This window comes from Mesocricetus auratus, unplaced genomic scaffold (genome assembly GCF_017639785.1).
Source record: "Mesocricetus auratus isolate SY011 unplaced genomic scaffold, BCM_Maur_2.0 Super-Scaffold_100014, whole genome shotgun sequence".
Classification (NCBI taxonomy): domain Eukaryota; kingdom Metazoa; phylum Chordata; class Mammalia; order Rodentia; family Cricetidae; genus Mesocricetus; species Mesocricetus auratus.
In genome coordinates, this window is record NW_024429197.1 from 31,585,123 (window position 1) to 31,610,899 (window position 25,777).

The 25,777-nt window shown below is 52.9% G+C and overlaps 1 protein-coding gene across 1 annotated transcript in view; it reads right to left on the reverse strand.

Annotated features, from left to right (window-relative positions):
* Positions 1–25,777, reverse strand: part of Glis1 (GLIS family zinc finger 1) — a 185,943-nt gene that overhangs the window by 55,840 nt on the left and 104,326 nt on the right. Inside the window, exons 2-3 of the mRNA XM_005072153.4 lie at positions 16,789–16,957; positions 12,195–13,083 (exon numbers count right to left, since the gene is read on the reverse strand). Of these exons, the coding sequence (XP_005072210.2) occupies positions 12,195–13,083; positions 16,789–16,957 (1,058 nt within the window). The remainder of the gene's footprint in view (positions 1–12,194; positions 13,084–16,788; positions 16,958–25,777) is intronic.

The window sequence follows — 25,777 nt, forward strand, 5'->3', positions numbered from 1 at the left end:
TTAAGGTTTCCAACACACATTCTCTGACTGATGTCAACTTAACTGCATGTAAGTTTTTCTGAGACAGGGTTTCCCTGTGACTTTGGAGCCTGTCCTGGAACTAACTCTTGCAGACCAAGCTGGTCTTGAACTCACAGAGATCCGCCTGCCTCTGCCTCCCGGGTGCTGGGATTAAAGGCGTGTACCACCAATGCCCGGCTGTAGATCTTTTTCTGCAAAAGCTACAAAGACAAGAAAGAACTCCCTGCTAAGAAAGAAAATGACCTAGAGAAGAAGAGTCCACTGTGGCGTTTCCCCTGCCTCCCTTTTCCACCGAGGTGGGAGGGGTATGGAGCCACTGAGGGTGGCACTCCCCACTCCGCCTTGGCTGGCTTGGCTTTTGGGGGAGACACAGATTGAACATAAGTTAGTAAGATGATACTAACCTGTTTGTCTTTATGTTGATGTCATAAAATAAAATTTTTTTTGAGAGGGCCATGAAGACCCAAGGTCCTGCTCACTGTCCCCACTTCTCCAACAGGAAATGCACATTGTCGAGTCCCACCTGCCCAACCCACCTGAGGCCTAGCACTTCTCTGTCCACTGATCATGAATTTACCAGAGGAAGCCAGGATCCCGCCAGGTGCATCTAATTTGGACCCTAGTAACCACCTCAGACAGCTCTCCAAAGGCTGAAACCACCCCCACCCCTGCCCCCCTCCTCGGCAGGCCATGGGAGGAGGTCCCTGGTTGATTTCACCAGAACAGACACTCCTGGTTCTCAATGTGGAGACAATTAAAGGGCCGGTGCTTTCCAGGAGCAAGCAGCCGGCTTCCTGCGGAGGTGTTGACTGCAGGCAGCCCGCAGCCCCTCTGTTCCTATCGGATGGAACTGGGAGCCCCTGCTCTGGGAATCACATCTGTCTTCTCCAGTACTCAGCAGGGCCCACTTCACCGGGGGAAGCCGTAAAGGCAGAAGTGGCTGGGAACACAACTCTGCATCGAAATACCCCAGGAGACATGTGGCAGCAGCCTGTCCCGCCTGGGTCTCACCACTGGCGGCTGTGTCCTCTTGGGGAAGGTGAACAATGGTCTCAAGATGAGAGTACTCTGGAGAGCAGATACGAACCCCAGCCAGAAAGAGCAGATTTATCATTCCCCAGCCAGGAACAAGACATTAGGTCAGCCGACGCCACTGTAACGAACAGGCTTTAGGTCTTCCTAGGAGTGAAGAAGCATCTAGAGCAGTGGTTCTCAACCTTCCCAATGCTGTGACCCTTTAATACAGTTCCTCATGGTGTGGTGACCCCAACCATAAAATTATTTTGTTGCTACTTCATAACTGTCATTTTGCTACTATTATGAATTGTAAATATCTTATATGCAGGAGCTCTGATATGCTACCCCCAAAGAGGTCAAGACCCACAGGTTGAGAACTGCTGATCATGGGCTTATCTGCATTCTAGGCAATGCCAACTCGTACCAGTAGGGGTGGGGCTCGCTATAGTCTGCTCCTGCATGAAGCCTAGATCCTCACCCTTTCTAAGGTGGGAGTCCAAGGACGCCCCCACCCCGGCTTTCCTATCCCTTCCTCTTTGTCCCCTCCCTCTCCTGTGAGATGGGCCACCCTCCTGCAGGTCAGGGGGAAGCCCAGGGCTTATGGTGCCAGCTCTTATCTCAGCCAAACCTGTTGGGTGCAGGTTAAGTGCTGGGACCAGCTCCAAAGCCACCACTGGTCCACGTGACTGTCTTTGAGGTCTGCCTCCAAGCTCCCTGCCACCTCACACTCTGCAGAGAACCTCCTGACACAGGTATCCAGAGCAGTGTGAGGCCAGGGACTGCACTCCAGTTCCCAGCCTCCATTTTGTCATCCATAAAGTGGACATCTGTCAAGGTCAAATGATGGACCACAGAAGCAGTGGCAGGGGCGTCTGGTATCAGGAGATAGCACTCCCCCCCTAACACAGCCGGCTTCCTTCCCACTCTTCACAGCGGCTGTTTTGGGTGGTGCCACCGTGTCCCTGCTACATCCCTGGGCTGCACGATTCTTTTTGTTGCCAGTCAATGCCAAATGGTACCCTTACCCCATTTGTGGCCTTGACCATGAATCTAGGCTCTGTGGTCCAGTGACGCCTGAGTGCTAGTGATCTACCGTGTGGGGACCTGACTGCAAATTTCTCTCCGAGCTGCGGCAACATCATGGGAACCAGCTGGCAAAGGGGATGGCGGGCGTCTTCTTGGTGTCTGATGCTCCAGGGATTCAGGACTAGTGTTGCGGATGGAGCAAGGAAGGAACCGGGCAGGGAAGTGCTCAGCATCCACTATGCTCCAGATGCTGGGCTCCCTGGGTGGTCCAACTCAGCCTCACCTGGCACTGCTGAGTCCCCTACACACCCTACTTATAAGCCTGCTAACAGGCCCTTCCCAAGGCCTCACCTCAGCCTCTCTGGGCCACATTTGTTTAGCAAATACCTGTGGCTCACATACCTGTAATCCAGGCACTGGTGACATCACTGAACGCACAGCAAGAAACAAAATCCAAAAAAGTCTAGACATCATGGAGTTTATAGCTGCATGGTAGGAACCAACAGAGTAGCCTACAGGTCAGGGAAGGTGACATAGAAGCAAGGGTTTAAATGCATGGAGGTCAGACTGGGGCAGGGGCATTTGGGCAGCGGGAACAGCCATGCAGAGAACACGTGGTTCTAATGAGCTCAGCATGTTTGGAAGTAGCCAGGAGGCCAGCATGGCTGGAAAACTAGGGTCAGGGTCCAGGAGGACCCCACCTGCCCTTCCCTTTACTGCTGACTGTCTCCTCCTGCTGGCCACGCCAGGACTGTGGGACGGCACTAACTATGGCCTCTGACCGCCAGTCACCGCACTGCTCCAGCACACATCAGTAGGTGAGGCACAAACCCACTGCCGACAAGGTCTCCCTGGAGGCAGCCTGGCAGCGCCTTGAGCACCAGATTCCCAGGACAAAGGTGATTCTGTTGAACACAGGTAGCCATTTCTGCCTTGAACTCCGCAGGCCATCTCTAGATGTCCTGGACTCTCAGATCGGCTACTGAGGTGATGTGACGGGTGGAGGAAATACCAGATGAGATGCCAAATCCTGGAAGCTTCTTCCTCAGCGCGTGCAATGCAGCCAGTTTTGAGAGTGAGCATCGGAACCCTCAGCACAGGGCCCAGCACACAGCAGGCACCCAGCAGAGGACAGCCCTGTCCAGTAGGCACGAAGGGGCAGGGAGCATGGATACTGGCCATCGCTTTGTGACCATCAGCAATCCAAGCCCTTCCTACAGGCCTCAGTTTCCGAATGTGCACATAGCAAAGGAACAAATCTGGGCGGCGGGACCTGTGGCCTGCATGAATCCCTTCCCTCATTCTGGATGCCTGAGGCGGGGTGGTTGGGAGGAGACGGGGTACAGGTGCAGAGCATAAGAAAGTACAGGGGACATCAACGGCTCATTTCTCTACTAAGAGCCAAAGTTGTGTTTCCTGACAATGGAGCCTAATCAGAAATGACACCACAGACCAAATGGATTCCTAGAACACCAGGTTCAGCAGAGCTGGGAAGTGTAGTGGGTGGCTCGGTCCTGGCGTAAAGGCAACCAAGGATCATGGGAAGACATAGGACAGAGAGTTGGGGAAGGAGACTAACCTAGCTGTAACCCTGTCGATTTCAGTGTTCCCACTGTGTCCCGCACATTTCCCAAGCACAAAAACCCTGCTAGGGGGCTCCCACTGAGTATCATCACTCGGCTAGCCGTGTTCATATCCACACACCGCAGGGCTCACCCAGGATGCACAGTCCTGTGGAGCCCCCTGGCCCAACTGTGCTCTGTGCTCCTTGGGGTTTTTGTTTCCAACAAAGCAGGTCCATCAGGGGGGCTGCCAAGGTTAGAGAGGGGCAAGAGGAGGCTGACTCCCCACATCTCAGTCCCCAGACCCTTAAAGACCACATAGCCTCTGATCCATTGGCTCTTCCTACCACTGCCCATGCAGGAGGAATGCAGGGCAAGGAGGTGCAGCTGTGCCCTAATCACTCACAGACCTCTGTGGCCCCAGCTCTGGCAGTGGAGGAAGATGTGCTGTGGAGGACGATGGAAAACAAAGAGAAGTTGTGCAAACTTCACCCGGTCACGTGATGGGAAATGTCTCTCCCATTTCCCACTGGTAAATGTGCTGGGCATCGTTTCTAATGGGGACTGGGCTTTGGTGCCCAATTGCGTGCAGATGTGAGCTGACTGGGCCCAGCCAGGGGGATGCCCAGTGTTGGCTGACAACCAAACCCTGCCTCTGGGGCACAGTCCCAGCAAGGCTGCTCCGAAGGATCTTGGGAAGGAGGGCTCTGGATGAGGACCGTTCCCCTTCAAAGGCTTTAGAGTCTGCCTGCTGTCTGTCACCCTTGTGCCTGCATCGAAGTCAGTTCTTGATCGTGCCACTCTCATGCTTAGGGCCTTCCTGGGGCTCTCCACTGCCCTTGGGGTAGAGTGCAAGTTGCTTACTGGATTCTGAGGACTACGGAGGCCCAACTACAATCTCCACTCTGTACCCAGTCACCATGCACGTAACTCCACCTAGACTCAAGGAGGCACTTCTACACACCCACCAAAGGCAAAGGTTATCATTCCTCTCCTGTAGCAGCTTTCCTCTTGGTCTGTTCCTATCAGCGTGTCAGAGCCCAGCTCTCCTGGGGAAAGCTTCTGTCTCTGCTGCCATGCCATCCAAATCCCCACCTCACCCCAGGCCTCTATCCATTCTATCTCCCTTACTTCTCTCATTCAACCTGACCCAGAGTATCAGTGAAATTGCTGAGAGGCTGGGGAAGGGAAGGAGAGCACAGAGCAGCCCAGAGGGCTCTGCAGGGGGAGCCGACCCTTCTCTGGAGCACCTTGTGTCTGGGGCAATTCAAGGCCCCAGCTCCCACGAGGCAGGGCAGTGCCCTGATTAAGTCCGTAGTGTACCGTCCCTGTGAAGCCACTGCTAGCTATGGCCAGGCATCTGCCACACACCAGAGACAGGATCGCTTAATGCTTCACCGTGGAGCTTGCCATCTCCATGACATCCCATTGGAAAAGGCAGTCTGGATACTTTCTCAGAGTCGCTGCTGATTTTATCTGACTCTTTCGTTCCAACAAGGGAATCATTTCAATTCTGTTTACATTAAATTCAAAAGCTGTTTTTCTTTTGTTATTTTAAATTCGATTCAGAAGGTTGTGTGTGTGTGTGTGTGTTTAAATCCTTAATGTTTTTCATATTCCGCAGAGCAGCGCTGAGCTCACAGTAATTGGCTAGTCCCTTAAGCCTGCTGCTCCCAGGGACTCTCATCCCAGAAGTTCCAGGGCTCCTGTACTCTAGCTCCTCCTAGCACCAGGACACAGCACCATCTCCACAGTCACAATCCATTTCACCCTCATGACATAGTTCCCTTCATCCAGGTTTGGAGAGATTGTGGGACTTGCAAGCTCTCAGTTGGCCAAAGGGCAGAGTGTAGATCTGAACCTGTGGTTAACATGGGCACTGGCCATTGCCCAGCCTGGCTCTCTAGCCCCTGGCTCGTGGCATGCGTGCATGCGTGTGTGCATGTGTGCATGTGTGAGTGTCTATGTGGTTGTATGTGTGTGTGTGTATGTGTGTGGTCTCATGTGTGCGTGCATCTGTGTATGGAGGTCAGGAGTTGAAGTCAATGTCTTTCTCCATCATACCACTTTACTTACTGAATCAGGGTCATAAACAGAGCCTGCTGATTCCACTAGTCTAGCTAACAATCTGTCCCTGGGATCATCTGTCTCCACCTGCAGAGTACTGGGATTACAGGAGGGCCTCATCTTTTACATGGGTTCTGGGTAGCTCTGGACCCACATGTGTTGGGAGGGGCCTGACCTTGTGGTAGGCAGGTGTAGGGTACAGGTATGGAAGAGCAGGCACAGTAGGGCAGCACGAAGAGGCCTGACAAAGCCAGCCCACAGCAGAACCCTTTGTACAACAGCCTTTCCTGGTCCTTTGGGGGACCCCCACCCCCATTCAGAAGGAACTGTCCAAGGCAGTCAGAACCATTTATCACAGCTTCATATGGGCTGCTGTTTGAACCCACATGACGGCCCTGTCACCTCCCTTCACAGATAAAACCACGTAGGCTGAGTAGTTTAGTCAGGTTTCCAGCAGTCACATGCTCATGGCAGCTTCCAGGTACACGCTTTCCTGTGGAAAAGCTCTGACAACATTAGGGTCTCGCCAGGGTCATGACTTCACAGGGAACCGTTCTAGACAACTTGGCCCAGCTCTGGGACAGGAAGGCCCATGACCTAGCAAGTAGACTTTGCTTCTCTGCCACCAAGGCCAGGCCACAGTCTCTCTGAGGGTTAACCTCCACTGTCAACCTGACTGGATTTAGAATCACCATGGAAACATACCTCCAGGCATGCTGATGAGGAGGGAAGGCCCACGTTGAATGTGGGCAGCACCATTACGTGGGCTGGGGCCTTAGACTGAGTGAAAGGGTGTGAGCAGAGTGGGTGCCGGCATCATGCCTCTCTGCTTCCTGACCTCAGACAGAGTAACAGCTCCCTCACAATCCTACCAGCACGTCTTCCCGCCATGATGAATTACAGCGCCTTTCCCACGTGGAAACTCCCCCCCCAAGATGATTTTGTCACAGCAATGGGAAATGTCACACAGTCTCTGAGACGACTGGCCACACCGAGAAGTTCCAGGGAGAACAGTGGGCTTAGGGAAGGAGGCAAGCAGGAAGGCATGTGAAGGACAGGCTAGGAAAGGCATTGCAGATGCTAAAACCAGAAGCCAAGGCCTGCAGGACTTAAAGAACTGGGAGGAAGCAGACCCCATGGAGCCCAGGCAGAGAGAAAGCCTGGAGGGAGGACAGGAGGCGGCGGGCATCACAAGACTGCTGGAGATCTCTGGGTGAGTGAACCCTGATGCCCCTCTCTGCCTTTGACTTCCCTGTCTCCTAATGAGGTGGATGAGGACTGACAAGACCCCAGACAGGCTGGTCCTAAGGACACTTCTGGATGCCAACTCACAAGTCGTCTTTGCTCACAAGTTTCCCTACTCAGACTCAGGCATCTCCCAACCCTGGAGTGAGGTGATACCCAGACCTTATTTCCACAGCAGGGCGGGTGACCTGACCTAGCGGAACAGGGTGGCTCCTCTGGACTTCTTGCTGCAGGGTTCCCAGGGGCAGAAGTCTTAAAGCACACTCCATTATGAAGCCTTTAAACCTGGCTAGCAACTCCCACCTCCGGGCCAGGGGCTTGCTCTCAGGTGATGTATTCGTCCTTTCAGACCGCAGAGAACCCACCAAGTCACAGCCAAGAGGCTCTCTGGGTGACTTAGTGGCTTGCCTCCCTATCTGACAGAGGGCTCCTGAGCGCAATTAAACCAGAGTTGATCCCCCCGTAACCCTCGCTTGCAGAATACATTTCAAGTCTGGGTATTTACTTGACTCCACACCTGAGAGGTGGTTTGTAGCTGTGGCTAGGACACGCCTGGAGTCAGGCTGAGCTCTAGGTTCAATCCTACCCCCGGTGTCCTGGCCTGAGTGTGAACCTGTCCCACACTGCTGTCCGCATTGCCCTTCCCACCTGTACAACGGGGATGCCACTCCCTATGTCACAGTGGGATGGGAACCCTGTGCCCTGCATGCTCCAAGGATGTCCCCACTCTGTGTGTGTGAACGTGCCTGTGTGGTTGCATGTGGAGGCCAGAGGCTGACATCAGGGTATCTTTCCCAATTGTCTCTGCTCAGAGAGGTATGTCAGGGAGTATGACTCTCCTTGTGTACAGGTCACTTTCTCAGCCTAAACTTTCTCCAGTGTTTGCTTTATCAGTCTGACAGCGATGCATTTGCTGTGCAACACCAGGCTCTGACAACCCTCTCTGGTTCTGCCTTCCTGATATCTTGTCTACACACATGGGGAAGCACTGGCAGACCTGCCCATTCAGACACTTCAGGACCCAGGGAGTCCCTGGGATGAGGCTTGGATGGTGTGATAAGCCTCAAAATATGCCCAACTTGAAAGGGCTGGGCTCAAGAGCCAGGCGCAGGGCAGATGGTCAGGGATTCTATCTGCCAGGACTGGACAAGTGCTGCTGGGTGTAGCTGGGCTAGGTGACAGAGTTGCTTGGCTGTGGGCATCAGAAGCCGGGTCCTCAGTAAATGGCAGGCCGACTCATGGCCGGCTGTAGCTGGTCCCTGCAGGTACCTACTCCCCCCTTTCTCTTGACCTCCCTCGCTAACAGGATCTCAGACTTCAAAAGCCACCCCCATTCTCAGCTCTAAGGGTCCCTCCCTGTCCTTGAGAGACTGTGACCCCAGAAGCTGACCAGCCCCTCTGGGCCTTATAGTTTGCCCAGCTTTGTTCTAAGCTGAGGTTCACACTGTCCTTGCAAAAGAGCAAGACTCTCAGAATATAACCTCTCTTCCTCCCCTCCTCCTCCAGCACCAGGGTTCAATTTAGGGGAAGGCACTGCTGAGGCAAGGTGATGAGGAGTCTGAGGCTAGGCATGAACGTAACTCTGGGCCCAGGGAGGGGTGGAGCCCCAGGAACTCCCAGGGGCTGGGCTTTACCTTCCTTGGCTCACTGTCAGTAATGCTCAGCTATGCCCAGGTCACTGTTCAAAGGCTCCTGGACCAGACTGACAGACAGGAGAGGTGTAAAAGACAGAAGCCTATGGCGGGCAGGCAGGGCTGGGAAGGACGGGGAATGGTTTAGACTTCACCTGCTTGTCAGGACAGACAGACGGACACCGTGCAGATTCTGTCTGGCTCAGAGAAGCATCAAGAAAAGACGTAATAGGGCTTCCTAGAAAACACAGGTGACAGAGCTGTAGAGCCACCCCCACAGGGCTCCTGAAGCTGCTCTGCCCACCTCACGGCAGTGGAGGCTGCAGGACTCAGCAACCTCAGGACCAGGTTCCACCACCAATGTCTCCCTTGAGCCCTGCTTTCTTTCTGTCCTCCATAAAAAGCCCTAAGCACGCCTGTCCTAAACTGAAAGGACCAGCGCACCCACCCCAGAGACACCAGTGCAGGTGATGGAGAGGAAGGGGATTAACTACGTGCTCTCCCTGAATCATCTGTTTCAATCCTGTTAACAGCCCTGGAACTTAAGTACTATTATTGCCTCATTTTATAAATTAGTACTCCATGGTTGAGAGGGGTAAGTCGCTCGCCTGAGGTCACAGGGCTGGCAAATGGCAGAGTCAGGGCGGGAGACAGGTATGCGGGATTCTAGGTGGGCTCTGCAGCTTTGCTCACACTCTCCACACGGGGTATCCGTGCTGTTAAAATCCTTCACCACAGCAAGGGAGCACTGGGCACTGTTGTTATTTGAGAACCCACAGCAGGGCAGGGCTGTTCTGAGAAGCCGCTATTTCCTTCTCTGCCTCACGGCTGCAGGCTTCTGTGCTCAGACGACGAGGATTCTGACTGTCTGGTGGAACCAACCTAAAAGAGCCGGGGACTAATCTTCCCAAAGTCCACGTCTTCGCGGCGCCGTGTCAGTATTTGGGTTGGACATAGGCTTGTTATGGTAACGCAGATGAAGCCCCGGGTTTAGTAAGACTGAGACAACAGGGCAACACGAACCACAACAGGATATTGCAGGGAGATCTAGAAGCTTCCTCAGGCTTCTTACTGAGCAGGGCAAGGCTGGCCGGGCAGGGGCAGGGCCAGGGCAGGGCCAGGCGAGGGCGGGGTTACCTGGAGGCCAGCAGGGTTCAGGACTAAGGGGCAGTATTGAGGAGCAGGCTCCTCTCTCCACACCCAGGCTCCCTGGTATCCGATCAAGCAGAGGATCCACAGGCTAAATTTAAACCAGCTGCCAACACGGGGGTGTAGCAGTTAGATGGGGTGAGGGGAGCTTACCTCATGAAAGCTGTGGAAATGCTGCTGGGAAGATAATAAAAGGATTAACTGCTATTTTAGTGGGCCATTTACTCCTCAATCAAAACGTCTCATCTATTTCCTGTCCTCCAGAGGCCTCAGGTCCAAGATTCCTTTGTCTATTACAGACATAGTAGCACAGGCCTGTCATGAGAAATTAATAATTTTACAGGGATGGGAGCTGTTATTCACCTGGGTGTGGGCCGGGGTCTGCCCGTTGCCCTGGTTACCAACTCCACCAGCATAAGGGAGAGTTCACCCACTGTGGGCGTGGACAGGAGCAGCCTGGGGTGGGGCTCCACTGAGGTTCCCACTGGAAATGGCCGTACTGGACAGGGCCCCAGAGAAGCAGCTAAATTAACAAGGGCACCGTAATGGACAGGGATGTGGGTTCAATACCACTCCCGTGGTTTCCAGTGTTACAATTTTGGACAACTTGTTTTCATCATCACTATTGTCGTGATTCTTAGCCTCTGCTATCTTGCCTCTGATTAGTGGGGTGACCTTTGAGCCTCCATTTGCTCATCTATAAAGTGGGGGTGAACAGTTTCTATTCACAGAGCTGTGGTGAAGATCACATGAAGTTGCCTAAAATGTCATCATTGTGCTTCTAACCTGGAGGGGGTAAAGCCAAGAGTGTGGGAAGCTGGCCAGACCCATCTGACTCCGACCCCTGCTTTTCCGTATGTGAAAGCCCTGGGTTTCATAGTGCCCTGGCAAAGACTAAATGCATTCCCCCAGTAGACATCAACATCACCTCCAGGAAGCCCTCTGGGCTCCTCTCCCTGGGCCTCTTCAAACACCATCAAGGCCTGTCACAGCCTGATGGCCTGAAGACACATCCCTGAATGTGAGGTCCTTTAGAGCAAGGACTGTGACAGAACCAAGTCTAGGTCCCCAGTATCCTGTAGAGGCTGGAATCAGGTGGGAACCTTGACCAAGAGACACCCGGAGGATGCTTGGAGCAACCAGGCCCCCACACTGGGCCTCAAGGAAGGCCTAGGTTAGTTATCTCACGGGCACTCCTGGATGCTGGGATTCTGCACCGAGGGCCCCGGCATGAGAACGTGGCTGGCTACCTCAGGTTACTTCCAAGGTCCACACAGACACTGTGGGTTCCCAGCAGGAGGAAGACGTGACTGAAAACTGGGGCTCGGCGTCCTGGGAAAGACAGGCTGTTGCCAGCAGCCCTTGTCTATGGACTTGTTGATCTTCTCCATCTTTCATTAAGCCGTGTGTCTTAAGACCCCACATGGATGCGACATCTTTCGAGACTAGCTCAGCCATCAGCCCTCCCGCCTGCACACTCTCTGCCCCAAGTGAAACTCTCCACCAGCTCAGTGCCCTTCCCCCACACCTCTGTGCTATCCACCAGCTCACAAGCGCAGCCTCTACCTCCTCAAGGCTGCCCGTGTAGCCTAAGTACGAACTGACGACTCCTTATCCTTCAAGACTAGGACACACCCAGTCTATATCCAGCTCACAGTGTCACAAGCAGATGAGCCCTGAGGACAAGTATGGCCCCCAGAGAATGACTTTACACCACAGTTACCAACGCTTTCTACCTGACGCCCCACGAATGTCACCATGTGACCTGGAGCCCCTTCTAAGACCGGAAGTGAGGCTGGCAAGTGCACATCAGAAGAAACCACAGGCTGGAAGCACTATTACTGCCTGGCAGCTGAGAAGGGGAGACACGCATGGTCTGTGCTGTTAGTGTTGTGCAACAGCCTCGAACCCCAGCCCTTCATCCCCAGGCTGCTGCTTCGGGAGGGTAGAGGATGGGTATGGGGACTAAGATCCCGCCCCTAGCCTCTGATAAGGCTTTCCACTACAGCAAACATGGACGTGACCAGCCAGAAGGGTGAGAGGCCCGGGCGCCTGCTTCTAACCCATGTGTATCTGCATGAGTGCTCATGCACACACGCTTCTCCCCAAACCTTTGTGTCGACGCCAGCCCGAGCATTGCTGGCTCTGTGCAGGGCTTTACGATGGCCCTTGACCTTGGCTCCAAGCCTGCACTAGGGATCCAGTACCTCTCTTTAGAAGCCAGTGCTGTAGAAGTATACCAGGTAAAGGAGGACACACTTTCCACTTGACTCGCCATCTGCCACCCTTGGCTGACCGGGAAAAGACAAGTCTGGCCAGGCTTGCTTTAGGTTCAGAGGTCACGTGGCCCAGGCTGTGTGGCATGCTAAATTACATCTAATGCCCATCAAATGCTCCAGCGTCGGGGACAGGACACCTGACAAGGACGAGGAGGTCCTGCCAGGGTTCCCAGGGATAGGATCACGGATGGTCTTACCATGCACTTGTTGGGCTTCTCGCCCGAGTGCACCCTCATGTGGATGAGCAGCTTGTAGCGGGCGTTGAAGGGCTTGTAGCGGCGCACGCAGCCAGCCCAGAAGCAGGTGAAGTCTTCGCCCTTGCGTTGGTCGATGTGGTTCTTCTCGATGTGCCGCACCAGCTCCTCCTGCTGCTCGTAGGCCGCGCAACAGTCCACCCAGCGGCATGCCTGCCGCCCCACCGCCATCCTGCCGGCCAGGCCTAGCCCCAGGCCTCCAAGGCCGGGGCCGGCTGGCAACTGAGGCAGCGGGTAGGGGGGTGGCAAGCCCTGCTGGTGAGGAGCAAAGAGCTCTGAGAACTCGTCCATGGGTTCCTGCTTCAGGAAGCCTGACTTCCGGCATGCTTCAAGCTGCAAGCTGCCCTCATGGCCATCGCTGGGTGCAGGCGCAGGCCCAGGCTGTGATCGCTTGGGAGGGCCCCCCAGATCTCCTGGCAAAGGTGGGCTTCGGAGTCCATTTACACAGCTGACTAGAGCTGTTTGGGAGGAGTGGATGACGGGAGTGATGTCGGAGGACGCACAGGGTGAAGAGGAGGCTGAAGAGGCGGGGGGCAGGCCCAGGAGGCAGCAGTGTTTCAGGCTGCCCTCAGGGAGGTGGGCCTCAGGTTGGGGTCCGAGGCCCGAGATGGGTTCATTGCCCAGAAGGTAGCAGGAAGGGGCAGGGTTAGTGAGGCCTCGGCCTGGGAAGTCCAGCTCTGACTGCAGGCTTGTGGAAGACGGAGCCCGGCAGTGGGTGGGCAGGGGTGTGTGGGCGCTGGCCATGGCCTGATAGTCAGGCAGGGCTTCCTGCTTGATGTGTTGAGCTGCTGGGAGGCTGCCATTCACATACATAGCCTGAGGTCTGGGTGACCTGGAAGACAGGGACCAGAGTGATTATGAAGGGTAGCACTCTCCAGTGGTGAGGGTCAGGAGGGGCTCGTGGGACGCACGACAACAGAGACCTGGAGGGGTGCAGGGAGACAGAGCGTGTGAAAGACCAGAACTGGCGGTGCCAAGGGCAGGGGAGAGCTGGGAAGGGAAGAAGCAAGAGGAGGAAGAGGCCACTAGAGAGAGATGGAAGAGGCAGAGGAGGCTGAGCAGGGGACGGACGAGGACACCGGGAGGATGCAGCCCTTTGCCAGAGCCTGGACCATCTACTGCTTCTTGCTTGCCTCCCAGCGTCCCTGGGGCCAACCCTGACCCACCCCCTGACCTTCAAGCAAGCACTGTGGGCAAAAGGCTATGGCTAGCATTTGGGGGAGACTTCAGGTTCAGCAGCGTTTTTCAAGTCTAGAGTCTTAGCAGGGTGGCCCAGAATTCTGAGCATCATGTAGTAGCAAGCCAGGATCCTGGTTTCCACCTCCTGCGCAGAACTGGCCGCAAGCTCTCCTTGACTGGAGGCCCGAGGGAAAGGTCTGTCTCTTAGACGCTACTGACTGTGTCCACTGAGCTCTTTTCCCTCCCTGCATCTCCGCTGAGGAGCAAACGCGCATTCCATTCCCAGGGTGGGTGCACTGGGCCTGCCACAGCCAGCAGCAAGTTCTACTGAAAGAGTCAATGTGAAAGGAGGAGCTTTGTAAAACTTAGAGAAATGAAGCCATCGCTGCTGCTTAGCGGGGCACAATGCTGGATGAGGAAGGCTGGCAGACAAGGCAGGGGAAAGCACCAGGAGCTTTTACTAATGGGGTCAGGTCCATGAACTGACATCAGCTAAGAGGAATGGCTGCAGCATCTGGCTGTGTTAGGGACATGACTGACAGCAGTCGGAATGGCCTCTGTGGGAAGAATGGGAGGCTCCAGCCTGAAGTCTCACGGGTGTAGCAGGGTCTGGCTTTTTCTCTCTGTCTCTGGGTGGCCTGGCAGGTGGTTCTGGCTGCTCTACAATTCTCTCTAGAAACGGTGAGGCCAGAGCCCTGAGAACACAGTGGCTGAGAGCCAGATGCACTAGGCACCCCTCTGAGAGCTGACTCTATCCTAACAGTGGGGATGATGGATACTAAGTTCTACTTGGTACAGGAGCAAACCTTTAAAGGACGCACGTCACCTGTTTTATACAGGCTTGTCCCTGCAAAGCCATAGGTGATGGAGCAGGAGCAGACACCTGGGTCCTTATGAGACAGAGTCCCAGGACTGTGACAATGCCATTACTGGGAAGCCAGCATCCTACCTGTCAAATGACTTGGTGAGAACCATGCCGTTTCTTTAGGGCATCAACATCCTAAGTCAAGGGCATAAACCTTCTGATCATTGTCTTGGACTCTTTGCAGAGCTGCCAACTTGAGTAATCAGCTTTTGCAATAGAGGTGTGTTGGGCGAGGTCCTCACACCCAGGGGGCTCAGCTTCTGTGGCCTCAAAGCCTATAGCCTGGGCTGAGGCCTCGTCACTCAGTGCTGTGTGATGCTGAGAACACGGTGACTTTAAGTCCAGGCTCTGTCTTTGGGAAGCTGCCCCCCTGAGAGAGCATGGACATTCTGTGAGAAACACTGGAGTTCTAGTAAAACGAAGGGAGCCAGGGGGAGGAGCTTCGAAGGCCAAGGCCTTGCAAACATGCGGGCCCACTCAGCACAGAGCCAGAAGATCACAGAGGTAGCTGAGGGGGTGGAGGCTGGGGTCTGCCGCCGAGGCCTCCTGATTGACAAGAGGCCTCTTTACTGTGTGGTTCTCTTAGTACTTTATAGATTAAGAAAGGGGCTCTAAAGGCCAGTTATCTTTCCCAAAGTTTCCTGGGGAGCTAGTGACAGAAGTAAGAACATTCTACTGGCCATAGTGGGGGTGGGTAGGGCACCCATTTTAAGCACAGAAATGACAAAACTGGGATATTGCTAATGCTATTTAAACCTCCATACTGCTTCACAGGTAGATGTTACTGGACTGGTGACATAAGTCACACATCCTCCCTGCCTCAGTTTCTACTATGCCATTTGTGGGTTAAGGAGGTCAGTATCTACCCTATGACTCATAGTAGGCATTCCATGGCTGCCACTCGACAGCAGGGGGACCAGGGCCCTGGCCCCAGGACTGTGGGACCCAATGAGACAGTACTCACATGCAGCAGTCATTAACACGGGGAACTAGGCTGCAGGCGAGAGAACCAGCAGGCGACCACTGAAGAAACCCAGGTGGAAGAGTGAGGGTTAGAGACAGGGAGAGGCAACAGGATGCAGAGAGGCAGGACTAGGATTAGACATGGTCTAGAAAGGGGCCACGTTCTTTTAAAAAATGAGGTGATCTAAAAGTGTCAGCTCAAGATGGGCTTTGTGGTGCACGCCTTTAATCCCAGCACTCGGGAGGCAGAGGCAGGTAGATCTCTGTGAGTTCGAGGCCAGCCTGGTCTACAGATCGAGTACCAGGATAGGCTCCAAACAATACAGAGAAACCCCGTCTCGAAAAACCAAACCAAGCAACAGCAACAAAAAAGTGTCAGCTCAAATCCAGCCAATCCAGAGGTTGTATATCTGACACTAAGCCAGCAGAGTATTCTGGATACAGACTCTCCTGTGCCTTGATATTTAAAAAGACAAATGATGCTTCTGATTGTTTTTTAGCAAAATTAAAACAACAACCCACAATCACATCTTGGTTTGGCACAGTCTAACATAAAATTAATCTTCCCCTTCCCTACCCCCCCCAGGAACAATGCTTTCTGCCAGAGCCATGGTGATTAATCCAGGTAGCAGACACATGTGACTATTGCTAACTAGTGGGCAACTTGAAGCCTAAAAGATACTTATCCTGTTATAGGCTGGACTGGCCTCTCCCAATTTGTATGCTGGAAGCCTAACCTCCAGAGTACTTGCATTTGGAGACAAGGCCTTAAGGATGAAATTAAACTAATTGGAGTTACAAAGGCCCTTACTACAATATGTCTGATTCCCTTAGAAGATAGGAGCACAGACCCTAGAGATAAAGGGATAGCCACGTGACCGCTGTCAGCCAAGGGGACAGGTCAGGAGAAACCAAACCTATCAACCTTGATCTTGGAAGCCTCCCAGAACCGTGAGAAATAAATGTCTTTTACTTAAGCCACCCAGTCTATGACATTTATTATGACAGCCTGACCAAATGAATAAACCCTTTCAAAATAGAAGTGCCATGGATAGCAAAGAAGGCCACAGGGAATCGAAATTCTCCTATCTAGTGAGTCTCCCACTGCTCAGCACTCCTGGAATGGAGACCCTTGCCCCTACCCCCAAGGACTGCAGCACTGGCCCAACCCTTGGCACAGAGCATCACTACGTGGATGGTGAAGCAGCAGAGTGCACACCAGCATCGGGGCCGGTGTCCAGAGCCTCCTGCCTGTGAAGCAGGCTCCAGCCATGTTGCTCCTGGGGATCAACACTGTGCTGCCACAGAAACTTGCAAGTGGAGCCACCTCAGCTTGTGAAACAGGGACATGTACCTCATTTAAGTCATCTGTGTGTCCCTTAAGATCAACTGGCAAAGCAAGGAGGGCCTACACCAGGCACCTCTGTGTCAACAGACTTGGTCACATCCCTAGTTGTTTTGTGCCTCAGTTTCTCTGTGTGTCCCAGTAGCCGGGCAGACGAGGTAAGGTGGAGAGGAATGGACACATACCTGTTAGGGAGGGGGAAATGAAGCAGCCTCTCGCAGACAGGGGGATGACCCCGGGGCGGTGGGGTCCCTGCAGGGAGAAACAGACCCTGGTGGCAGGAGGGGCTGGGACCCTCGGCCAGGTCCAGGTCCAGCAGGCTCTTCTCTGAACAGTGCCCGTAGCTCCCGTTCACTAGGCAGAAACAACAGGAAAGAGGAGACAGGTGAGTGACCAGGGAGCTTGGGGAGAGGACAGCACCCTGAAGCCATCTGAACACCTTGCTGCATTTGAGGCTCGGGACACCTTATTTGACCCCCAGAGTCACTTGGCAGAACCTGTGACAAAAATCTTCAGAGGTGTGCATGCTAAGCTCCATTGCTTGAATGACTGTCAGCAAACAGCGAGTTCTGTGAATCAGACACTGTGAAACACTGGTGAGCCAAACCGAGGGTGCCTCGATGCCCGCAGACGGTTATCTGCAACCATCTCGGAGCAGGAACTCAGACCCGGGGCAGGGGTTTGGGTTCGGACTGCTGGACTTGGGGGTGCCATCCCAGGTCTGCCTCGGGTTGGACCGGTGATGCTGCACCAGTGGGCCCTGGAACTGGAGATGCTCTGGGCACGCGTGTCAAGGAGGGGTCTGTCCAACTTTATCTGGGGCCACCTGGTACCAAAGCCCCCTCTGTACTGCTCCCCAAATCACATCACACCACAGACAATATGGTTATTTGTGTCTCTGTGTCCTGTGGTTCTCCGATGGTCCGACTATGCTCTACACGCTACACTCCTGTCAAGGTTGGGAATGCCTTGATTGACCCTAAAAACCTTACAAAGGGAACGGAAATGTCAGACACGCTTGCTGTAAGCCTCTCTCATCACCCCTCAGCCACAGCTGCTCATCTATGGGCAAGGGCAGTTAATCTGGAAATTATGCCCTTTCACTTCCGGGGGTGGTGCTTTGGGTCCTGAGAATTATGGCATGAGCCTCTTCACTCCAACTCAGGCACACATCGATGTGTGTCTGACCCCTGCTCCTCTGGGTGCCATGGGCTGTACACTGTGCTAGCACCTACAGGAGCCCCAGGGATGGAGAGTACTCTTAGGTTATTTGTCACTTTGAAACCTTAAAATGCTCTAGGGTCATGACAAAATGTCACAAACAGCCCAAGTAGTCCAGGTACTGTCAGCCCTGAGCAAGAGAACAAGGAAATCCCTAAGCTAAGGACAAGGACAGCAACGAGGCCACTCATACAAGCCATGGGTTCCCCACTGCTTGCCAAGGCGTTATGAGTATTTTTACTTCTATTTAGTACACGGGGAAACTGAGGCTCATGCAAATTACACTGACCACTCAAGAACACATAGCTAGAAATCTGTGCTGGGCTCCTGTCCTGAGTCTGCCAGGCCCCAACGCCACAGCACGGCTTCTGTGTAATAAGAAGTGGCCTTCTAAGACAGGCACTCCAGTCCTAGCTGAGCTGAGACCATGTCGCCAACTCTCCCCATCTCTGAACACACAGGGTACAGATGAGAAGGCACGACTTTCAAGGCCCCGGGTTGGATGGGGGCTCGATATAACATATGTTTCATGCCATTTCCCTGGTGGCACTGGCCTGTCCTGCTGCGTGGACCGCTCGCTCTGCTGGATTCGGCGGCTGCCCAGCCAGCCCTTCTTAGGGTTATGCTTTAATAACTTGGTTGTTTTTTAATTAAAAAGAAATCCCTGGTAACAAATGTGAATGGTCTGAGTTAATGATAGCCGGCTGCAGCTCATTTAACTCCGGCTCTGCTTGGCCGTCCTGCCTTTTCCAGATCGTTTCTGCATGCAGTTTTATTGTCCCACTGAGGCAAACTCTGGGGCTGGCCTCCAAAAACTGTGGATAATTTTATAACCATTAATGGTATTTGGAGCAAAGAGCATCACAGGGGGCTGTTCTGCCAGGATCTCTCCCAGATCCTGGAGGTTAGGGTGGCTCTAAGCTTTCCTTCAGGACCTTCTGAGCCCTCCGGGTCGCACCTCCTCCTGCAGGCACAAGGCTGAGTGCGGAGAAGGGAGGTGGACTTGAGGAGCAGTGGTGACGGGCCTGGGAAGCAGTGGTGATGCTTTTAGTCAGCCCTTCCTCAAGCCTTGGTCCCCATCCAAGGGCAGGCTTGTGGCAGTTTTCCTCGTTTTTTCCAGCTGGGCTGAAGAGATGGAAGGCCTCTGACCAGGCTCAGGGACACAATTCAAGCCTAGACCTCTTGGACTTTGAGACCCAAGGGTTGTCCTATCCTGTCCCTCCCTTCCCTAGCAAGTGTCCCCAAACAGGACTTCAGTGAAAGCAGACAGAGTAAGGCTCACTGGTTTGCCAAGCTCACGCAGGAAAGATAGGCTGAGCTGATTAGAGTCATCAGCAACAAACAGTAGATCAATGGTTGGGCCTTTCAGCAGCTTCTCTGCTGGAGTCAGGAAGAGCTCTCCCTACAATAAACAAACAACTGACATTGGAAAGGAGGGGAGAGGCTCTGAGGTCAAAGCTGGCACTGGCTGGTGCCCCAAGCCTACTCAAGTCCTTGTCTCCTGTACTCCACCAGGTCCTGTGAGGAGATCTGACCTCAGAATGTGGCAGAGCTGTGTGCCGGAGCTCTGGGCACCCAAGGTCACATAGCAACCAAGAATGGACCCTACATGCTGGCTTTCTCCAAGCCCATGAAGCTCCTTGACAAATGGTGAGAAATCCTCCACAGTCAGGGCTGGAACTGACCATCTGTTCCGTCAGTATCTGAAGAAACAGGCTCTAAAACGTAAAGAACTTTGTGTGGCCTCACAGCACATTCACAGAAGAGCTTGGACTAGCGCTTCTGAAACCAGGTGAGAAACTGATCTGGTTTCCCAGTCTAGCCTCAGTTTCCTTGTCTGTACGATGGTGCCGCACCTACTTCATAGGGTTGTGGTGACAAGGGAGACGATGGAATTCATATGACGGGGACTTAGCTTATACTGAACACTCAAAGAGTAAGAATGATGCTAGTTACTTAGTCTGTGCTTCCTGGAGCTCAGGCAGGGCTCCTCAGGGCAGTCTACCTCCAGGCAGGCAAGGTCTAGATGGTCCAAAGTCAGACTCTGAAGGACAAACCCCCAGGCTTCAGGTTCCTCAAATGCAGGGCTCAGCAGCCTGAATTAAGCACCAATGAGCCAGTCTGAAGCAAGTGGCTCTCACTGTATAGCCAGAAGCTTTGTAAAGTTGCCATAATGCCTTGAGTATAAAGTAGACCCACACTCAAGGTGACTCCCACAGGAACATGGCTTCGTGACGAAACCTGCCGCCCTCAGCATCCAAGGCCCAGGGGAGCCTCCTGCAGAGACCATAAAAGCCTACATGGTTACTGACTTCTGCTTTCCAACAAGCACCACGCAGGGACAGGTTGCAACACTTCACAGTTCATAAAAACTCCACAGTCCTCAACTGTGAGTTTCACTGCAGCTCCCAGGAGCTGGCTAGGCAGGCCCAGAGCGGCATGTAAGCTGCTCAAGTCCACACAGCAAGTACAGGGCTTAGATGGGCCTGACTGACTTAGCTACCTAGTCAGCCACGTATTTCTTTAAAATGCAACCAATAGACAGCCAGCAACTGACTGGGGAGCCACGGCTACTCCACTTTGCCACAGAGGAACCCAAACAGCACTGGAGCGGGAGGGGCTGCACTTCCAGCAGGACTTCATTGGAAAGACAGGTCCCTGGCTCTTAGGATGTGATGCCTTGAATACGAAATGTCCCTCACAGGCCCATGTATTTTTGAACACTTGGTCCCCAGCCAGCACGGTACAGTTTTAGGAGGCTGTGAAACATTTGGGACAGGCTTTTGAGGGTTATAGTGAGGCCTGGCTTCTGGCCCATGCTCTCGGCTGCCATGATATGAATGAATGGCTGCCTCGTGCTCCTGACCCCTTGCCTTCAGAGTCATGGACTGAAACTGTCAACTGAAGCTTTAAACTTCCTTAAGTCTGTACGGGTATTTTATCACATGATAAGAAAGGCAACCACAGCGGACGGAGCCAGGGATTCAGTCTGGACCTGCTATACTTCCCTCCATCTACAAAGCGGGGGACATTTATGGGTGCCCTGACAGTGGGGAGACATTTATGGGTGCCCTGACAGTGGGGAGACATTTATGGGTGCCCTGACAGTGGGGAGACATTTATGGGTGCCCTGACAGTGGGGAGACAGTCAACCACTCCGAGCAGGGCTAGTCCTGGTGGGCACACTGGATGGGGCTCCAGCCCGGCTCTAGGGCCACAGCCTGGGCTCACCCATCCATCCGGGTGCTACCTCTCATTCTTACAACGCTTTGCTAAGGCATGCCCTTACCGGTCCTGAGCCCTGGAAGTCCCTCTCCTCCAGAACATTGCCTGGTCTCAGGCCTCCAGGAGCTCCTTGGCTCACAGAAACCCTGTGAGCAGCTGTGCACACAGCCCAGGCTGGTCCTTCACATCGCATCTCTATCCCCAGAGTTGGATCCCCCCCCCCCCCCCGCTGTGTTGCCATACTGACTTGTGGGAACACATAAAACTCTACCTCCTCCACATGCCCGCTATAGCCCCAGGACAAAGATCTTAGTCTCAGAACTGTTGTTAGCAGGCCTAGCTCCAGATGTGAACTGGCCCAACCTTCTCCACGCAGAAAACAGGGGCCCGGCTGCGGAGGTTTGCCCATCCTACCCATCAGCTGAGGATGTGTCCCTTCTCGGGCTCATAGTTAGGTTCACAGCAGGCAGCTGGAGATGCTGAGAGAGTAGATGTCTGTGAAATGTCAAGTTCACTCTCATGTCTACTCTGTGTAGTTTTGGGGAACTGAGCAACCTTGGCACACACACCCAAGATAAAGTCCAAGTCCACCATTGCCTTCCTGGATGTCTGACTCGGGGTGAGTGATCTTCCCCGCTAAGCCTCAGTTTTTTTCCTATGCAAAATGGGTTCAGAATCTCAGCTGCAGGGGTGGCTGCACACGTTAAAGGAGACAATGCATACAGAGCCCCTGGCACAGCTTCTGGCAGAGCCCGCATTCTGAAAAAGCCCCCTGTGTTTTGGTCTCTTGACAGGCATGAGGATTAACCCTGCTCTCCTGGGCAGTGACCACAAAAGGGCAGCCTCAGGCCAGGAGTGCCTTGCCCGCAGCCCTTCCCCAGGACTGTGAGTGACCACGGGCTCTGCTGAGCCTCAGAGTTCCCCTCTGAGCAGTGGGAACAGGAGAACTGAATCTCACGTGCCCGGCCCTGGCAGCGGGGGCATCACAGAGCACAGAGGACTTGGTGCTTCCTAGCCCCAGGCCCAGTGAGAAGCCCACCTAAGGGACACAGAAGAGGCAGAGCGTGAAGAACTTCTCAGGCCATCCCTGCTCTAGCAGGCCGCTTCCTCACCCTCTTCCTATCACATGAAACACTGATGTGAGCCGGGCGACTAGGGGAGAGGCGGGGAGAGGTGGATGGCCAGGTTTCTCCTGCATCTCCACGTCCTAGCAGGATGGGAAGCCGAGGCCCACTCACTGGCTGGAGTGTTGGGGTATTCACAGCTATCAGGGGGCCTGTAACCTGGACAAGGCCTCCACAGCAGCGGCTCCTGATGGCTGAGGTCTTGTGCCAGGCTTAAAGCCGCCCAATCGTCTCTTATCCCAGACCACAAGAACCCTGTAAATCCCCTTGAAAGCTAAGCTAGATTTATAGGGACTCAGGCCAATAAAACCTGAGCCAGCTCACCTCAGGATGGCACAGTACAGAAACTGAGCAAACTCACAGCTCTGTCCCAGCCAGACAGGCCATGGACAGCTGGCATGCAGACACACTGAAGGGCCAATCCTTTCCTCACATTCTTACATAATAATTGTAAAACATTAAAAAAAGCTAACTGAAAAGGAAGGTAGGCAGTAATGAGGAAGTCAATGGCTACTAGCCAGAGAGCCGCACTGGACATGGAAAAAACAATTTTTAAAAAAAGCTTGGCAGTTCTTCCCCGTGTTTTGTTTTGTTTTGTTTTTTCCAGACAGGGTTTCTCTTTATTGCTTTGGAGGCTGTCCTAGAACTTGCTCTGTAGACCAGGCTGGCCTCGAACTCACAGAGATCTGCCTGCCTCTGCCTCCCAAATGCTGGCACTAAAGGCATGCGCCACCAATGCCCGGCTGAGCACAGGACTCTTAACTCCATCCTCCACCACCCCATACACGACACATTCTCGTTGATATTCACCCTCCATCGTTTTAACTCCATTATTCTATTCTATCCTGCCCATGCTCCTGTGTCTAACAACACCAGCATCTGGGCCACTTCTGAACCTGTGCTGTATTTCCCCACCTTTGGTCCTATCTCTGTGTAGCCTTGGCTTCCTGTTGCCGTGTGTCTAGTTTATCCTTTCTCCTAGGGTGCCACCCTTCCATGGGTTCCAATCGAAGGCACGGGATGTCAGGCTCTTCCTTCTGAACTTGAAGCCACGGAAAGCTTGCCTAGCTTCTCGGCCTCTAACTGCCAGGCTCTGTTCACATTCTCATCCTCTGCCTATGCCTCTTCTGCATCAGCAAATATGAGGGGCAGAAAAAGCAACATGGAATGATAGAGTTAGATGTCAGCATGTCTGTCTCCCTGGGAACAGCTTTTCAGGTCCTGCCCATCCTGGTAGCCCTAAACTCCGTTCAAGAGTCTAGGCTCACAGTAAGGCTGCAAAAAGCTCCTTGAGTGCACTGACTCGTGGTAAACGCCCGAAGGAAGATGTGACATCCCGTGTCATCGTCACCTCCGTGTACTTACTGTTCTTCTCTCCCATATGCTGACCCTTTGGATCCTGGTTGTCTGGCACTCTTTAATGTCTTCCTATCCCCTAAACCCACCATGCTGAGATTTAATTCCTGCCGTGTGTATGAGCTGATACCTATAGCAGCTATTTTACACCTTCTTCTGGAGAGTGGGTTTCTCATAGTGGGAGTCAATATACAAAGTGAGTGGACTGACCCCCTCTTGCTCTCTCTTTCCCTCTATTTACCCCCTGCCCCCAGCTATGAGCTGCCTTCTGCCATGACATGAAGCAGCGAGAAGACTTCTGCCAGAACCCTGAGGCAGTAAATTCTGCTCAGTGCCAGTGACCCATTCCCAGGTTCTGGATGGTAACAACACAGAGCTCACCAAGACAGAAGCCTAGTCTGATATAAGGGTTACTAGTCAGTTTGTTACAGGCCAGATATGAAAATACTCTTCCAATAAATAACTGCCATGACCATGCAGTATCTATTTCATGGATGTACATACAGTTATAGTTAAAATTGTTTAGAAAAGAGAAAAATCAGCCATGTTATGATCACCTATCTTATATTTATCCATATTTATAGCCTTAGGATAATTTTCTGGATATGCGCAGTTGCTGAGTCCAAAGATATGCACAATTTTTAGCATGGCCCCGCTTACTATGTCAAAAGGCATGATCACTATATGTGATCAGCAGCACTGTTTCCTCCGAGTATGACTCTGGGTTTTCACATTTAGAATTAAGTTAGCCAGTGAGATGCTTGGGGGTAAAGTGCTCCCTGTGCAAGCCTGACAACCTGCATTTGATTCCTAGCACCATGCAGAAGAGCATAGACTCCTGAAAACTCTCCTGTGACTTCCACATATGCAGCACCATGTGCCTGCCTACGCTCCCCCCTACCTACCCACTCCACACCATGTGCACGCCTATACTCCCTTCCCTCCCCCCCTCCCGCCTCACCCCACCCAGCAACAGAAAAGAACAGGAGACCTTTTCTATGTCCACCGATAGAAGGGTTGAGTCAACCACAGAAAATAAACAGAAATCTGATAGGCATTAGACACGACATAGTCAGACACCACCACAATGCAGAAAGCCTAATTCAAAAGCTTCAGTTGCTTAAAAATGCAGTTGGTGAATGATATTTTAGCAGTTTCTCTCCTGACTCACGTGTGTTTTTTACTGAATGGCCTATTAATCACAAAGTATGTGTCAGACAGTGAACTGAGACCGTCTCACAAGTTATGAGGGAAGTGTTTTCCAAGCGTACCTTCTGCTAGCCCAGTCTCTGTGAAAGACGGGACCCTCAACACTCACTTGAAGGAGCTAGACACCGGCCCAAGCAGTTGCCAATGGCAAACATGCAGTAAGGGAATCTGCCTCATCACAAGGCATCCATCGCATCATACTTGTTCCTGGATTTCTGAAAAGTCTTCATCACAAGAGAAAGCATTGTTAAAAGTTACATTCACTGAAAAGGCCACTGGGGATATAGTTCAGGGGCAAGGCTCCAAGCTTAGTCCCCAGTGCCACCAGACAAACACCAGGAAAGGGCAGGATTAGACATTCCGTACATTTAAAGAAAATTTAAAGTCTTGAAGGTTAAAAAAAAAAACAGAAAAGGAATCAATACATCAAATGTTAGCAATTAACACACATGCACTGAATGTGCCAGGATGAGGCACCAGAAACACAGTTCCCCTAACTTTCTTGGCTCCCTTTGAGGGCAGAGGAAACAGGTAACATGATCCTAGGCACTGCCCCCATCTCATACAACTGTCCACAAACATAGGTAAATTTTACAGTGTATACATTTTAAAATAGGCTTCAAATCTCTCTACTACACAAATCAAGACACTTCATACTGTTTTTGAAATGAATAAACAATCCTCGAGGCTGTATCAAAGGCTTGAATTAGATCCCTGCCACCAGGTTTGTCAATGACTGTCTTCCAGGCTGCTCAGTTTGAAACTCTCCCTCTGGTCCCTGGCCCACCACAAGCAACCGAAAGAAGGATAGCACGGCACGGTCTAAAATGAGCCTGAAACATTGGACTACTGGGGCAGATACACTGCCAGGGCTTCCCAGGGCCCAGGCTCCTCTTTCTCAGAGAACCCCTTAGGCCCTGTTACAGGGGCAATGACCAACTCAGGCAGAAAAGATGCTAAATGACTCTGGGTGGCAACGGAGATCCTGGAGGGTCAGGGACCAACCAGGGACCCAAGGAAAGACAACATGTGCTCAGTG